Genomic DNA, 17,574 nt, shown 5'->3' with positions numbered 1-17,574 from the left:
GGTTTAGCCTGTGAATCGTGTTTGTGCACCTAACATCATGTGGCATCCCATGAAAATGTCTCAAAGTGTCCCAGGGCACTGCAGCACCCTGGCTGAGAATCAGTGGGACTAGACCATCCTTCCTTTCACAAGAACGAGGTGTTACAAACAATTTATTGCATGCAGCCATGTTATATTTTGTGAAGTTAAGCTAATTTACATTGTGCTAGTTTGGGCTTTCGGAGAGGTAGATGTTCCTCTCTAAACCCCTCCCCCTCCAAAAAAGAGTTGACTTTGGCCACAGTTCATATGCCTATGAGACTATGTCAATTGAGCAAGTGGAATAAAATTAGTAAAATAAAGTGCTAAGCCGTACAGCAAATGAAATACTTATGTAGTTCTGGGAGGTACTTACAAGTTTTTACTAACAATTTTAACTAGCAATGAATTATTTGATAAAATATATTGACATTAAAAACTTGTTTCTATAAGAGCCAGAGAAAGAAATGGAATAGATGTATGCATTTGCCATCAGTAAATCTGTTATATTTAACTTTGGTTTTGCTTTTTCTGGGTTTTTTTAGTTTGTTTGTTTTTTACAGAACTACCCCAGAGCCAGTAATGGACAGCATATCCCTTCGCTGTTGGAAAGGTTTCCATTTTGCCAGTGCAACAGGACTAATTTTCCCCTTGAAGCCTATCAGTGTTGGATTGCACAAATGCTTAATCAGGCCTGCTGTTTAACTGCAGTGACAATGGCTTTCTTTTGCCCTCTTTTAGTCTGTTCTTTTTTTGAGCTGTTTTGATTCCCTGAATTCAGTTTTGTGTGAGGAGTTATAGAACTTAAAATATCAGAAATTGTAAAGTGCCCGTATCCTCCACATTTCGCCTTTGTCCATGGTAAAAGAACATGATAAGATATTTAAAAAAAAAACAACAAAATTCAGCATATAGTTTTGTCAAATGTTTGAGGCTGTCAGAGTTGTCTGACCTTTTTCTTTACAACACCCCAGACTCCCTCAATTCATTGGTGTCAACTGTAGTGTAAATTTGCCTCCTACTGTAAACCAAAAAGTTTTCACTCCCTTTTAATTTTTAAAGATATGCTAGGCATGACTTATTCAGCACCCTCAGAGCAGCTGCTTTTGCACTCTTAGAACTGCTAACCCAGTAGTGGTGCTCTAAGCTGGAGCTTGACCTCAGATCATATAAATAAATACTCTACCACTGAAGAGGCTTTGTAGTTATATTTTGGTTCATGGTGTTTCTATTCCTCTAGCGTGGATTAACATCCTTCACAAGTATAGGGGTTTCACTGGCATATAGCAGGGCAAATCTAATATGTTTATATTCTGTGGTGAGAGAAAAGTTATATCATTATGAAGTGTTAAATAGTTGTCATCCTTATTCTGCTTCTTTATGATGAAATAGAGGAAATGTCTGTCTTTAAATTAGTTAGATAGAGAAAACTTCTAATTTTAATTAATAGACAAAATAGTAGTCATTTTCTATTACCACTTAAAAAAAAATCATGTTACAAGGCTCTTTACCAATATAATAATTATAATATTATTATTATAGGCACACTTGAGCTTTCCTGCAGGAAGCGTTTTTGAGATACCATCAAACTTAAAAAACTTGTTTTTTAATAGATACCATCAAACTTAAAAAACTTGTTTTTTAATAGATACCATCAAACTTAAAAAACAAAACAAAAACCCTTTCAAAATAGATTTTAACTTTTTAAAGGCAATTGCAGGTACTACATTTGCTCTATAGGACACCATTTCAATTTAGGGCTGTAGAATTACATTTTTAAGTTTCTATTTTCCGTTTTTGCTGTGTGAAAGATTAACACTTATTCACTGTTTCCCTTCTAAGTATAACTAGAGAATGGTGCAGTGATGAAGCAATTAGAACATGTCACTGTACATCCATAGGCATGAGTTCAGGGCCCCTCTTCATACTTGAACCAAAGGCAACCCAGTCGTACATGAGTATCTGGTCATTTGGGCTGGTACTTGTTCATTTGATGCTAGTCATACCTCTCCCTTGTGATTTTGGGACAGATCTTTGAACTTTCTTGACCTTCTGTGTCTGGTTAATAAAAGAGTGTACAAAAAGCTGTCAAATGTGCAGATTAAAGGAACTGAATCTATATGTATTTTAATATTTCAAACACCAACTCCAGTGCCAGATTCTTCAGGTATGTTTAACTATGCAGGGAGGTAGTCTCACTAAAGCCAGTGGGGCTATTTCCAATTGTAAAATTAAACCTCTAAATATTTTCAGAATCTGGGCCTTGTTTTTTCTTTCAACAGTAGTAGTAGTAGGGGTGCAGCAATATAGAATTTCTTGGCCGATACCAATAGCTGATTATTAACTAGCCATATTGGCCGATACTGATCTGATAACTAATATTTAGTAATAGAGCTTGTTGAATGAGCTTTAGTTCAGGTGCCCCCACTGCCATTTCTAAGCATGGGGATGCTAATACGTGAAACACAGTGACACTTTAATTAGAGTGGCTGTGACAGCACCATCCCTCCCCTGCCCCCACTCCCAGCTGGAGAACATGCAAGAGTGCCCTGTGCCACTTACCGCCCCTGCCCTTCAGGCTCGAGCGGGGGTGGTTCTAGGAGGAAGGATTGGGGGCAGGGTTATAGCCACGCCAAAATTTGCCTTACCCACCACTCTCAGTGCAGTCACCATCTGCCAGCCCCATGCAGGTGAACCCGCGAAGACGCAGAGCTCCCAGCAAGGGCAGTGCCAGCCTTCCTGGTGTGGGGCCTGGGCCAGGGCTGGACTGGGCTCAGAGCAGGCGGGAGTGGTGCAGGCTCAATTGCATGGGGCAGGTGGGCAGTGGTGGTGGCAGCACTGGGTGGAAGGTTGGGGGGTGGGGGGGACTAAGGCAAATTTTGGTGTGGCCCCCTCAAATCCCTGGCCTGGCTGAGTCCAGGCCTGGCCTAGGGAAGAGGCAGGCTGAGGCTGCCTAGGGCCTGGTGGTCTCTGGGCACTTAGTTCTTGGAGGTGCTCTAATTAAAGCACCACCCTCCCTGCACTGCTAGAGGCTCCCCACTGGGGGAAGAACCCTGCTGCACACAGTGGGGTGGGAGGTGGGTGGGAGCGGCTGCCCTGGTCCCTGGGGCACAGATCCCCAGGCACTGTAGGTTGAGTCATGCTGGGCTGGGCTGGGCTGGGCTGGGTAGCTCCGCCCACTCTCCCTGCCCCAGTTACCTTTGCTGCATTCAGCACCTTTAACAGTGCCTGACTTGGCCCCAGCCTGTACCACACCAGTGCTAGGGACCTGCGACAGCTGCTCCGCTCCAGGCTCAGCCTGCCTGCTGGTAAGTGGATGGGGGTGTATCTGGGGTCACCTGGCTTGCTGGAGGGAACCCAGGTGTCTGGGGGGCCCCAGCATAATTAATTGTTGGACAACGTTATTGGTTACAATGGCCAATAATGTTAATTTTCCTTTTATCAGTGCCAATCCAATGCAACAATATATTGGTTTGATATCTCTAATAAGTAAAAACTATTTAGATGGAAGGGAGGGGTTTTTTTCTATCTTAAAAGTTGACTGCATCTTTACATTGCATGTTCTTTAATGATTGCCAGAATAATCTTTTAATTGTTCCTTTTCTGTTAATGCACAGTTCTGTAGCATTGATTCATTCACTTTGGACATATGGTACTTTAGAGAGAATTCCAGTAAGATTTTAGAACCAGTAGGTGTTTTAAAAAAATAACGTTATGGGATTAAAATAGAAATACCCTTCTTTCACTGTACAATTTAAGTGACAGGTAAACTTAAAATGGATGATTGCGACGTATTCAGATAACCATGATTATTGGTTTTAACTAAATTAAAAAAAAAACTGGCTCAACATAGATAATTACTTAGTTTCTTTTTTTAACAGTCTTGCATGGGGAGAAAAAGAAAGGGCACTGATAAAACATTGCCAATAATTAAATACTATTATGTAATATGAACTTGAGTAGTTCTGGTGTCTTCCTTTCCTCTTCTGTGAACGCTTTAAATTGCAGGTGGGAAATGGTTTGAAAGTAATGAGATCATGGATTCAGTTCACTCTTCCTTTTGTATGCTGCTTTATGGAAAGGGGATAGAAATTGCCAGCAGAAAGGCCACCTTAAATTCAGTTGTATGCCTACTTAGCTCTTTTATTGTTTGCTCAAATCAGTCCCATCAGCTCCAAGACCATTTTTGTAAACTGCAGTGTTCCAGGTATGACCTTGTCACACTACTGCAAACCATCATCTAATCCGAAACAAAAAAATATGCCACCAAAAGCTGTGCATCTGATATTTTTGTGAAGCCAGACTATTTTATTTCTGAAGGCAAGCCAGAGTGGCCTCTTGCAGACTTAATTTAGAGAGGTAAAAGCTTTTGTAAGCAGCAGCTTACTTTGTCAGATGCTGTGATAATATTAGCCCTGTTTTAGCATTAGCATTACTTCGTTTCCTCTTTATTGGATTATAAAATGTATGGTACAGGCATAAGCATCAGCTCTGCTTAGCTATACACAATAGTGAGATTTTGTAACCATAGTCTTTTATTTTCCTTAAATAGCTCTCTCAACATTGCCACTTGCCATGTTTCTCCTGCCTATGAAACACCTGTGTTGGAGATAATTTTCTTCAGCATATTTATTTACATTTTCTAGCTGAATTTCATTTAGTTATTTCCTGTCCTTTATTTCTCACCTGTAATCTCTCATATTTAAGTATTCTTGCTGCAGTGTGATATACCTCCAAGTTCACAAGATCCTATTCATTCCATTAACATGTTTTTACCCAAGTTGTCATCTTTAATGAAAATGCTTAGTAAAACTAGACATCACTGCCCCCACTCAGTCTCATTAGACACTTTCTTCCTCTTCAGTTGATTAGGCTGTTTTGTGGTTTTCAAAGCAGCGTGGCGGGGTGCATGTGTGATGTGTAGATGGTGCATGTGTACCCCCTAACAGCCAGCATTCCCAGGCAGGGGGCCAGGAGAGAATGCTGGTGCCCCGCCTAAGAGTGCCAGCTGGGGAGTGGGGGCATCTGGAGAAGCAATCCCTGTGGTCCCTCTGCAGCCAGCAGTGCGCCACTGCCATTTCTGGGTTAGCACAATCTGCCGCAAGGGACACCCCTCGCTCCCCTTCCCCAGTCACTGAATGGCTGCTGCATGTGCCCCCCCACCCCCAAATCAGGAGGCACCAATTGGTCATGGCAGCATGTTAGATTCTGTCTAACGCTTTACTAAAATCATTCGCATTTCCTTCTCTTAACTCCCATGTTCTGTTTGCATGCAATTATATTGGAATGTATGTGTACATAATGAAGTGTATTTCTGTATGTATGTTCACTTATAACTCAAGAGTGGCTGGTCCTATCTATTCTAAACTTTCCAAAATCACTGAATGCCACCTGAGGAAACTTATAGGCGGGTTATTTTTCACTTGACACTTTTGAGGCTTCCAGTGACTGGGATTATATTGCTTCTCAGATAGTAAACTGGTACATTTTGGATGCGTTTCAGTTCAACTGTCATTATTTATCCTTGCCTAACTTCTCCAAACAAAGCTGCTTCCACCATTTGGCAGCCATAGCCCTCTGGCCATTGGTTCAGGGTTTCTTTTCTTCCCTTTCTCCCCCGCACTGTTTATCAATGCCAAGGAAAAGGACTTCAACTCTTAGTGGCACTTCAGCTGCTGTGAAAAGGATGTGAAATATAAGATTGCAAGAAAGTTATGAAGAGAAGGCACTACATCTTGTGAATAATCGCACAAAGAATGCTGCTTTAAGACCGACCAAAATTAAAGAAGAAAAAGCAGACCATCTTGCTGCTACTTGTATAAGAAATGCTGCCTCAAGAGCTGCAGAAATAATGAGGAAATAGTGGAGTGCCTTGCTGCCAATCACGTACGAGATGTTGCCGTAATTGCTGCAGAAACTAATGTTGAAAAGGTGGAATGTCTCACAGAAATTCATCTAAGACTTGCAAGCACAAGTCATGAAGAAACAGTGGAACAGAGCAAGGAAAAATAATAACCTGGGCAAAGAATGGGTACTTCCGCTAGTTTCTATATATTTTTAATACACATAATGATGTTCATCTCCAGTTCTAAATCAGTTGCCACTAGCATGGGTAACCTCCTGTCAATATTCATAACTTCTTTTTAATTTTTAATTCTGCTTTTATTTCTGAGCTGAGATCTTTTTATTTCAAAGTGCAGATATGCCTGCCAGTGTGTGATAAATTTTGTTTATGCATTTTTTTACTTACCTAGGAGGTGTGACATTCTTCAATAGACCCTGGCTCTGGTTAATGATTCTATTATAAAATTCCTAATGATTTTAATGGAACCAGGATCAGACCCCTACCTAATTATTGACAAAGTCCAGTACATGATTCAGCCTTTTGCACTCAAAGCCATATTTATTGGATTACTTCAGTTTACTGTTCTGGAACAGCATTGCAGTTGTATCCTTTTACTGGACTGGGAGGTTCATGGTTACAGTTATTACCATTTTGATTTGTATTTAAACCAGAAAGGGGCTATTTAGAAGGTTGCAAGATCATCCCAGCTCTGAGATGGAATGTGTCATTTATGCCTATAGACAAGTCCTCCAAGTGCTAAAGAACTGATGGTCTTGGAAAAGTTTCTTTTATTGTTTTGCAAAATATCTACTGTTTTGACATTTGGTTGATTTGTGCTCATTAGCATTAATGACTAGGGCTGTAATTCTCAACCAAGGTGCTGCAGCTCCCTATGGTGCCTTGAGGTCTTTTCAAGGATGCCACCAAGTGCCATTTATTGTTAGGTATGCAAATTGATTCATGAGAGAAACCCAAAGATTTAAAAAAGGAATCCATAGTGTTAAAAATATTCTGCCCTGTTCTGGTCTTTCTCACTTCTTCTTTGCAAGAGAGAAATTGCTCTGTTGTTTTTCTTTAGTCAAACAATCAGTGAAAACCAAGGCCTGCTAATTTCTGAGGTATACTTCGAGTCTACAGAGTTTGAGAACCTCTGGAGTAGGGTATCTCTTGTGAACTTATGAATCGGTCTATGAGGCTAGAGATAGACATTACACACAGACCTGTTTAAGTGATCAGAAACTGGTTGAAACCTGTAACAGAACAGATGTTCAGGATACATAAACCAGTTTCAAAATGGCCAAAACCGCTTTGAGATAAATCTGGTTGAATGTAGGATCAGACTTAACTGATTTGGCTCAAACTGGTTTATGCAATGTCTGTCTTAGACCCCTTCCTGGTTTAAGATAAACCAGACCCCGCAGCATCCCAGGATGCTCTCTGGGCTGGGCGGGGTTCTCTGCTCCAGCTGCAGGGCTGATCCCACCCCTCTGCGCTCTAGCCAGAGCAGGGACTTGCCCTAGCAGAGACACCATCCAGTATGGCCCCGTTAAGGCAAAGTGGGCAGGGAGGGGGGCTCTGTTCTGTGCTGGGGGGGACTCTTTCCCCTTCCTCCTGGGGTGGGGAAGGAGACTCTGTGAGGTGCTAGATGGGGACTCTTCCTCCTCCCCCAAACAGACCTGAGTGGGGGGCTCCATGTGATGCTGCCTGGTCCCAGAGCGGGGGGCGGGGAAAGGGGAGGCTCTGTTCCATGCTGGGGGGAACTCTTTTTCCTTCTCCTGCTCCTCCCCCTGAAGGAGCAGCGGAAGCGCAGAGCTCAGCAGGGCTGGTTGTGGGTGTGTGAGGGAGGAAGGGTGAGGGTGTAAGGACCCTCATGTACTCCCCCCATGGCATGCAGCCCCTGCTGCCTGGCAGCAGCAGCAGGTGGGGAAGTCAGGGCACTCGTGCCCGGTGCAAGCACAGCTCCAGCCAGTGCTGCACAGGGGAGAGAGCAGAGCCTGCCTTATTCCCTTGTCTTTGCTCCCTGAGCCTGCAGCTCCAGTACTTATAGTGCGGGAAGCCCTGCACTGGAGCCAGCTGCTTCCCCCTCTCCCTGTCATGCAGGTCCCCACACTCTGCTGAGAGTGGAGGGACCCCCTCTTCTGTGTGGACTTCAGCTCAGGGCTTCTCCTCTGCGAGTATGGAGCTGTAGGCATGCAGCACAGAGCCCTGGGATAGAAGTGGCTGGGCAGGCTGAGTAGGACTATGCTCATTGCCTCCAGTGCGGCTCTGGCTGCCTCTGTTGTGGCTCTGCGCCATGTGCCTGCAGCTCCGCACTCACAGAGGGAAAGCAGGGCTCCAGCGCAGAGCTTTCCTTGCTGCAAGGGCTGGAGCTGCAGGTTCAGGCTCAGGGAGCAGTCGCGGGGATAAGGCAAGCTCTGCTTCCTCTCCCCATGCAGTGCTGACTGGAGCTACGCTTGCGCCAGGCATGAGCACTTTGACTTGCCCCCTTGCTGCTGTTGCCAGGCAGTGGGGGCTGCATGCCATGGGGGCAGTGTGTGGGGTCCCTCCCCTCCCCCACACCCTGCCCAGCTGAGCTCTGCACTTCTGCTGCTGTTCTGGGCGGGGGAGGAGGTGGGAGAAGAGTGTTTTTTTTCCCAAGCCTGAAAGAACAGCTTGGAAAAAAATCACTGTGCTTCCATGTACTCCTATTAGATAATAGTAGTTTAACTTTTGTTATTTAGTAATCTTATGCTTGCTGTTTTGTAGAAGTATTGAAGATGGAAGTATGGTCTAAACTTTAAGGCTAGGGACAGACATTCAGAAGCCTGAATTGATTCAGTCTTTGCAGGTTAGTCTAACCTGGCTAGGCTGAACTGGTTTGTAACTGGACAGACATTCTCTCTGGACTAAGGAAATTCAGGCATATGCCTACAGTGGCTCAAGCTAGAAGCCAGGGGGTGCTAGAGCAGCCCTAACTTCCCTTGCACAGCACTGAGCTGGGGTGGGGGGATGTGGCCAGGCCCTGACAGGACCTCCAATTAGGGAATCTGCCTGCACCATTCCAGGCTGCTCAAGAGGCGGGAGTGTTGCCAGCCCTCTGCTAGCACTCTGAGGCAAGGGGGTGTGTAGTGCATGCATCTGCTGGTGATACGGAGCTTTTCAATCTCCCTCCCTGCTTCTTTATACTGTATGCAGCAAACTGACAGGAAGTAAGCGGGCCGGGGGCTGATAACAGTGTTCATCACCCCATCAGCAAAACAGTAGTCTCTCTCCATTAGTTCAAACTCGAACAGCTTACCAGCTGACCTATTGATCAAAAAGCCCTAAGTGGTCACTGTTCTGTCTGCCTGTCCCAGTGAAATTGGATAGATATACAGACACCTCTTGGTATTAGCTAGCATACCATATGTCTAGGGTCTGTGTGGCTTGGGGTCTGTGCTGTGGGACATGGGTGGGGGCATTCCTGCTTGAGCAGTTGTGGGGTGGGGGGGAAGTAGGGCAGGGGGGAGCCAGGAAGACCCTGCTGTGCCTGCAGTCTCTGCCAGAGCTGTAGCCAGCGAGCAGAGGGGAGGAGCCAGTCCTGCTGTGGAGCAGAGAGCCCAGCCCAGAGAGCATGCTGGGAAGCTGGAGGTGTCTGGTTTATCTTAAACCAGCAAGGGGTCTGGGACAGACATTGCATAAACCATTTTTTGCCAAATCAACTAAGTCTGATACTACATTCAACCAGATTTATCTCAAACCAGTTTCAGCCATTTTCAAACTGGTTTAGGTGCACTGAATGTCTGTTCTGTTACAGGTTTAAACCGGTTTCTGATCACTTAAACCAGTTTATGTGTAATAGCTGTCCCTAGCCTAAAAGTTTGGTGTAGCTATATCAGTGAAAACTTTGAATATGGTGACTGGTGCAGGCCCTACTGACAAAAGAATACTTCTCAGTACAAGTTTTCTTTATTAGGGCCTATTTGAAGTCCCCAGTATGTTGTTGTGGTATTAAATCATTGCTGAGAAGTGGGATGGGTAGTTGTGGGTGAGAGAGAATTATGTAATTGGTTTTCTTAATTGTCAAGTTCAAAATAGTATTGTATTGTTCTGTTGGTGGAGGAGACTAGCCAGCAGTTCATTAGATCAGTTGATCATGATCTTGGTGAGGCCCACTGAAGAACATACTTGAAATATGATGGTTTTTGAGAGAGAAATAACATATAAGCCTTCAAAATACATTGGCTGCTAAAATAAAATTCACTGTTCGAAAGAATGGATTGTAAAAGTTGAAATATCATTGCTAATTGTATGCAGCAAAAAGAGTAAGGGTGAAATCTATTGATAATATTTATGAAGCACTTCTGGTTTCTAAAAGTTTTTTTTTTGTTTTGGGTTTTTTACTACTTGTGAGCATCACAGGAATAGCACAATACATGCATCTTTGTAATTTTTTCTGTTAACAGTTGTAATGGGTAAATACCATTACTTCTTAATTGAACCTTATTTGTGATTATACAAACACTTTTTCTTTTGTGTTTTTGATTTTCCTAGGTTGGCAGCCTCGCTGGTTTGTTTTGGACAATGGGATTTTGTCATACTATGATTCACAAGATGATGTTTGCAAAGGCAGCAAAGGAAGCATAAAGATGGCAGTATGTGAAATTAAAGGTAAGATTTGAATAGATTTCTACTGGAGGAAATAATTATTGTCACATGGATGGACAGGATGACCTAATATCATTCTATTTCATTGATTCCTGTGATGCCCACAAAAATGAAACAGGAAAATGACTTTTTGTCAGATGTGGTTGTTACAGTCAATGATTCAATAGCAGATTGAATGTTAAGGTTGGAGGGGACCTCAGGAGTTTAGTTTAGTTCAGCCCCCTCCTCACCCCTCTTCCTCAAAGCAGGACCCTCCTCAACTAGATCCCAGCCAAGGCTTTGTCTAGCTGGTGCTTAAAAACCTCCAGGGATGGAGATTCTGCAATCTCTCTGGATAGCCCTGTCCATTGTTTTACTACACTTCTATTGAGAGAGTTTCTCCTAATACATAACCTAAACTTCCCCTGCTGCAACTTGAGACCGTTGCTCCTTGTTCCGATATCTGCTACTGCTGAGAACAGTCTGGCTTCATCTTCTTTGAAACCACCCTTCAGGTAGTTGATGGCTGCTATTAGATCTCCCTTCAGTCTTCTGTTCTCCAGATTAAATAATCCCAGTTCCTCAGCCTCTTATGCATCATATGCCCCAGCCCTGTAACCATTTTCATTGACCTCAACTGGACTCTCCAATTTTTTGTCCACATCCTTCCTGTGGGGGGGAGGGGTCTAAAGCTGGACTCAGAGTACTCCAGCTGTGGCTTTACCAGTACCGAATAGGGGGGAATAAGCGCTTCCCTTAATCTGATGGCAGCACTTCTACTAATGCAGCCCAGTGTACTGTTAGTTTTGGCAACAAGGGCACACTGTTAACTTACAGTGGACAGTAAACTGAATATGTCTTGCATTGTTTCCTGCAGAGCTGCTACTTAGCCAGTCAGTTCCTAGCCTGTCCCAGTGTTTGGGATCTCTCCGTCCTAAATGCAGAACTTTGCAGTTGTCCTTATTGAACCTCATGAGATTTCTTTTGGTCCAGTCATCCAATTGTCTAGGTCTCTCTGAATCATAACCCTATCGTCCAATGTATCTACTACTTCCCTCAGCATGGTGTCATCTGCACACCTTGCTGAGGGTGTACTCCATCCCATTTTCCAGGTGGTTCATGAAGATATTGAACAAAATGGGCCCCCGGGGTGACCCTGGGGGCACTCTACTTGACACTGGCTGCTAACTAGATATTGAGCCATTGATTACTACCCTTTGAGCCTGAAAATCCAGCCAGTTTTTTATCCAGTTTAGTCTGTTCATCCAATCCATACGTCCTTAGCTTGCTTGCATGAATGTTCTAGGAGACCATATCAAAAGCCTTGCTAAAGTTAGGGTCCAGGTAGCCAGTCCTGACTTGCCCATAGTGAGTGCATGCTGACTGTTCCTAATCACCTTCTCTTCTAAGGGCTTAGAAATGGATTCCTTGAGGACCTGCTCCATGATTTTTCCAGGGACTGAGACGAGGCTGACCAGTTTGTAGTTCCCTGGATCCCCCACTTTCCCTCTTCTAAAGGGGAGCACTGTATTTGTCCTTCTCTACTAGTTTGGAACCTCCCTTGATCATCATGAGTTTTCAGAGATAATGGCCAGCAGCTCTACAATCACATCAGCCAACTCCCTCAGCTCTCTTGGGTGCATCGTGTCTGGCTCCATGGACTTGTGTCCAGTTATTCTGAATAGTCTCTAGCCCATTCTTTTGCCACTGCTGGATACTCACCACCTCCCCAAACTGTCATACAAGGTGCAGTAGTCTGGGAGCTGACCTTAACTGTGAAGATTAAGGCAAAAAAAGCATTGCGTACTTCAGCCTTTTCCACATCTGTCACTAGTTGCCTCCTTCATTCAGTAAGTGACTCACACTTTCCCTGATATTCCTCCTGTTGCTGACATACTTGTAGAAGCTCTTACTTTACTGTTAGGTCTACCAGGCTTGAAATGGGTTCCCAAGTGAGATGGTACTCTCTCCTACCTTGGGGGTCTTCAAGAGGAGGCTGGACAGATATTTGGCTGGGGTGGTATGATCCCGGCACATGTTTCTGCCTGGGGCAGTGGGCTGGACCTGATGATCCGTTTAGGTCCCTTCTGACTGTAAGTACTATGATACCCTTCATGTCCCTTGCTAGCTGCAACCCAATTGTGCTTTAGCCGTCTTGTTTTCATCCCTGCATGCCTGAGCAATACTCTTATACTTGGGGACCTACCTAAATTGTGGTGGAAGTTCATGGTGCACCAGTGCCTTTAATCTTGCCTTTAATCTTGCTTTTTGCTACACACCCTCTGAGTGGCTGAGAGGCAATTAATGCTGTGGTTTTTGCCTCTTCGCCACTCAGTGGCAGTGGGGCAAGGGGGAGGGTTCGACAAAAAGAGCAAGATTTGATGTTCCTGAGCTTCAAAGTCACATGGTATTAAAAATGTTTTAATAGTTTCAGTTTTAATTAGGTCCAGTACAACGTAATTTATAATGTATAATTTGATTTTAATGGCTTGAAGTAATACAGTCTATGTTTGATAAAGTGTATCCTTGATTTCTAGTTATTCTTAGCAAAATTGTTTTTTTTCCTCCTTTTATAATAAGTTCATCCAACAGACAACACAAGAATGGAGCTAATAATTCCAGGGGAACAGCATTTTTATATGAAAGCAGTTAATGCAGCTGAAAGACAAAGATGGCTGGTAGCACTTGGGAGTTCTAAAGCCTGTTTGACAGATACCAGAACAAAAAAAGATAAAGGTATTTATACCCTGTGAAGTATGTGAAATCTAATAAAATGCTTGTGCTCAGCAAAAATGGTTCTTAATCTGTCCCAGCCTAATTCAGCCTTCTTTTTAAGTATATTATAAATCTAATTTATTTTACATATTGATAAATCTAAGTTACCAATACAACCACTGATATGTGTATATAGAAACTTCCTGTTTTGTATTTTAAGCTGGAATTTCTTAAAAGGAACAGGAAAGCAACTGGACAGATATCACTTGCATTAAGAAAAGAATATTGTTACTGTATTGCAGTGTTTTGTACATTTGTTTCCTTTATATGTGCCTGAATTCATTTGAACTAAACAACGCACATCGTTTTGAAACAGCACTATATTTTATTGAATGTTATTGAATATAGTCCTACAAACATGAGAGAGGGTGAGTTAAATGTGTCACAATTGTGATTGTTCTCTGAATTACTGTATTTTACTGGTCTCTTCAGTACTCTGTCAGTTTCCAATGGAAGGTGATTCAGTGGTAAGGCAAAAAGAGATGTGAGTATGGAGATATTAGTAGAACATGAAATAGTGGCACTAGCCAGGACACATCATTTTTGTGCTGCTCATGCATAATGGCCATGAGCATTTGCTTTCCTACTTGCATGTTTTATTACTGGTGGTTACCTAATTCCTCTCTGGTTTGAGTTTTGTGCTATGTTCAGATTTACACCCCATTGGCTATAGTACAGGTGTGGGCAAAATGGCAGATCTGTTTGGCAGCTGGACTGCGTTTCCCAGCAGTCCCTGCCTGTGTGGCTGGGGCCGATCCCCATGGAGACCCCTGCTTCAGCTGCTCTGTGACTTCAGCAAGGCTGGGGTTGCCATGGAGACTGGACCCAGCTGCACTGGCAGGGTGTGTGGCAGGGCAGTGGGCTGCTCTGGAGTTGCTGGGATCTTGTGCGGGGGCAGCTTGGCTTGGGGCCAGGTCAGAGCTGCTATCTGCTGCCTGCGTGTCCCTGCCTGCAGGCTGCAGATTGTGGCTCTGCCCTGACTCCTTGCAGTGGTGACAGCATGGTCCCAAGCTGTGGCAGAGCCACGATCCGCTATCTGCACACCCCTGCCCAGGGCATGCAGGCTGCAGGCTCTGCCCTGGCCTTGGACCAGGCTGCCTCCACCACAAGATTCCAGTGGCTCTGGAGTGCCTCCTGCCCAGTGTGGCTGGGGCCAGTCTTCATGGCAACCCCAGCCTGATGCTATCACAGGCAGCTGTGGCTGGGGTCTCCATGGAGACTGGCCCCAGCCATGTGGGCAGGGGCTGCTGGAATATGGAGTCCATTGCTGGCTGGATCCAGCCCACAGGTCAGACTTTTCTAGGATTCTGCTATAGCAGGAGCAGGCAATGTTGCTCTTTAAAATGCTACAGATTGTATCCACAGCCTGTATAAATCTATATAAATCCATTGACTTCAGAAGTATTTCAGTTTGTACCAGCTAAGTCTGCATATCTGTCTTCAGTTACCCGACTGATCAAAAGTTTCACACAGAGAGATTGGCAAGGGTTTTAAAGTGAGGTCAGTGGGATTATGTCTAACTCCAATATGCTTTGAAAAGCCAAGTTGTTATATTCATTAGGTCTGTGCGAGGCTTTGGATCCGGAAAAAATTCAGATGCTTCGGATGCCGAAGCAGCATGTCCGGATCAAAGTGCTGGCTTCTTCAGGCTTTCCGAAGTGGTTCAGAGCTTCCGAACTGCTTCGAAGCCGCTTCTGAGATCTGGCCATAGGTTATAATGGGGAATCAGTGAAATACCTATAAGTTTGTTGTTTTTTGTCTGATTTGGATGAAACTTGCAGGGAGGCCATGAAGCCTGCCAAGTTTCAAGAAGATAGGTGCAGGTGTTTGGGGGGAACTACACCTCAAGCTGTGGACAGGCAAAAGTCATGACATAGATGACCCTGTGTGTGTTAAGGCACAGTGGGCTGAAAACTGCAGAAGGAGTGGCTCCTGTTGAGGCCAGGAAGCCTGCCAGCTGTCAAGGAGATAGGTACAGGGGTTCTGGGGCCCTGCACCTCTAGATGCTGACAGGCAGAACTCATGACATGGGTACTTGTGCAACTGTGCCTGTCTTGGGGCATGGGGTGGGGAACTACTGCAGGCCTGGCTGCTAAGCTACTGTGTTACCAATCAATCATAATTCATTCGGGGACCAGCTCAATACACCATAGCTAGCTACTAATACAGGAGTGGGCAATTATTTTGGATGGAGGGCCACTTACTGAGTTTTGGCAAGCCTTTGAGGGCCACATGACAGAAAGCCAGGGGCAGATAAATATTAATTTTATAAATTTTTTAGGGGCCCTGCGGGCCAGATAGACTGGTCTGGTGGGCCACGACTGGCCTGCGGGCCGCATTTTGCCCACCCATGTACTAGAAGCTACTAGATGATAAGTTAATTAGCAAGGATTAACACCTACAAAACCGCAAATGAAGGAGGAAATAATCAATACAGACAATCAACTGCCCCAAGACAGAGACAGTCAGTCGCACAAGCACCCATGTCATGAGTTTTGCCTGTCAGCAGCTAGAGGTGCAGGGCCCCAGAACCCAGAAGGCCCTGCACATATCTCCTTGACAGCTGGCAGGCTTTGTTGCCTCACCAGGGGCCACCATCTCTGCAATTTTCAGCCCACTGCGCATTAACACACACAGGGTCATCTGTCACGAGGTTTGCCTGTCAGAAGCTTGAGGTGCAGTTCCCCCCAAACCTCTGCACCTATCTCCTTGAAACTTGGCAGGCTTTGTGGCCTCATCAGTAGCTAACCCCCTGCAGTTTTCACCCCCCTGTGGTGTAGCGCATACACGTGACACGGGTTTTGCTTTCAAGAATTTGGGGTGCAGTTCCCCCCCCAACACCTGCACTTAACTTCTTGAAATTTGGGAGGCTTCATGCCCTCAGCAGTGGCTACCACCCCTGTAAGTTTCATCCAAATCAGACAAAAACCAACAAAGTTATAGATATTTCATTGATTCCTCATTATACTCTATGGCCAGATCTTTGAAGCGGCTCTGAAGCTTCGGAGTCGCTTCGGCTGACTTGAACCGGGAAACCTATCTGGAGCTTGGATCAGATCCCTGGCATCTGAAGCCGAATCAAATAGCTGCCTATTCGCACAGGGCTAATATTCATCAATAGCACTTTCTTGTAAGCATTGTAGTAGTGGTATTCCAAATTTCCAATTCCCTTGTGTCAAGGGGGATCTTCCACATTAGGAATACTGTCTAGATGTCTTGAAGTTAGGGATAAATCACATGCTTCTGTCCTTTCTGTTGAAATATTCTGTGTGTATATACTGTACTGACCCATTTAATATAGCGTGAGTGAGCAGCCAGATTTGCACTGCAGTGGTCCATTTACCCATACTCACCAGTGGAGGATGTCTGATAATACAGGCTGCAAAAGTGCAAGGAAATTACAATAGTTTCAGCTCGTTTCACTGTTTTCCACTCTTATAAGTGATGGACACAGACTGAGAACAGCTCTGTTTGTAATGTCTCTACTCCTTTAGGTATTGCTGTCTGTGCAATGACATTTTTAGAAAAAAATATTTCCAACTACTTACCCTGATTTAGCTGAGCCATTGTTGGCACTGATGGGAACCTAGACAAGGACCCATCCTCATGTATTTTTATTCCTTTGTTTTATTCTGAGCTGCAGGTTTAACTGGTATGGTGAGAAAAATGCTAGAAGCTGCTGGGGACTTGTCTAAACTAGAGCTGCTATCAGTATTAAAACAAATGTAGTTTTAGTGAGAATGTTATGATGTAGTTCAGAACTGCAGAAAGGCTACGAGAGGATGAGAATTATGCCCTTAAATTGGATCCAGACATGTGGAACTATTGCAGCATGTATTAATGCTATTTCCAAGCATTATTATTATTATTAAGGTGGGCAGCATAGGAAATGTATATGAAAAACATGCAGATTTCATGATGGAAGAAAACGGATGTTATTTCTGTTGCTTCCGTTAGAAAATTTTTGTTTGTGAGAACTAGTTAGAACTGTCTCAAAAACTGCGACGCTGAAAACTGTCTCATGCTGCTGTGAAAATATTTGGTTACCTTTCATTGTCCAGAACTTTTTTTCCAGTCTCTACTTGTGTCTCTGTATACTTGTCATAGGTGTTGAATGCTGTGCAGCCAATCTGATGGGTTAAAATATGTTGTCCTTTTATCAGATACTAGATTCTCTGAACTGGCAACCACACTCTTCAGGCACTTGTGGATGTATGAAAGCAGAACCCTTTGCTATGTAAAGCTACAGCCTTTGTCTTCCTTGTTCCCCTGTGTTGCATTGTAATTAAGAAAGCTTTTCACCTCTTGTCCGGATTTTACTTGTAAAACTA

General features: G+C 44.1%; 1 protein-coding gene across 5 annotated transcripts in view; it reads left to right on the top strand.

Annotated features, from left to right (window-relative positions):
• Positions 1-17,574, top strand: part of PLEKHA3 (pleckstrin homology domain containing A3) — a 34,662-nt gene that overhangs the window by 1,569 nt on the left and 15,519 nt on the right. For 4 of the 5 annotated variants that reach the window (XR_016442033.1, XR_016442032.1, XM_090045363.1 and 1 more), the window contains exons 2-3: positions 10,376-10,492; positions 13,049-13,204. Coding sequence is in view for 3 of the 5 variants with exons in the window: in XM_090045363.1 (XP_089901489.1) it covers positions 10,376-10,492; positions 13,049-13,204 (273 nt within the window). In the remaining 2 variants the exon portion in view is untranslated. The remainder of the gene's footprint in view (positions 1-10,375; positions 10,493-13,048; positions 13,205-17,574) is intronic. The other variant, XM_090045364.1, reaches the window with a different exon arrangement.

Source organism: Crocodylus siamensis, chromosome 4 (genome assembly GCF_052110815.1).
Source record: "Crocodylus siamensis isolate JL-2025a chromosome 4, ASM5211081v1, whole genome shotgun sequence".
Lineage (NCBI taxonomy): Eukaryota > Metazoa > Chordata > Crocodylia > Crocodylidae > Crocodylus > Crocodylus siamensis.
This window is presented reverse-complemented; position numbering and strand designations above follow the sequence as displayed.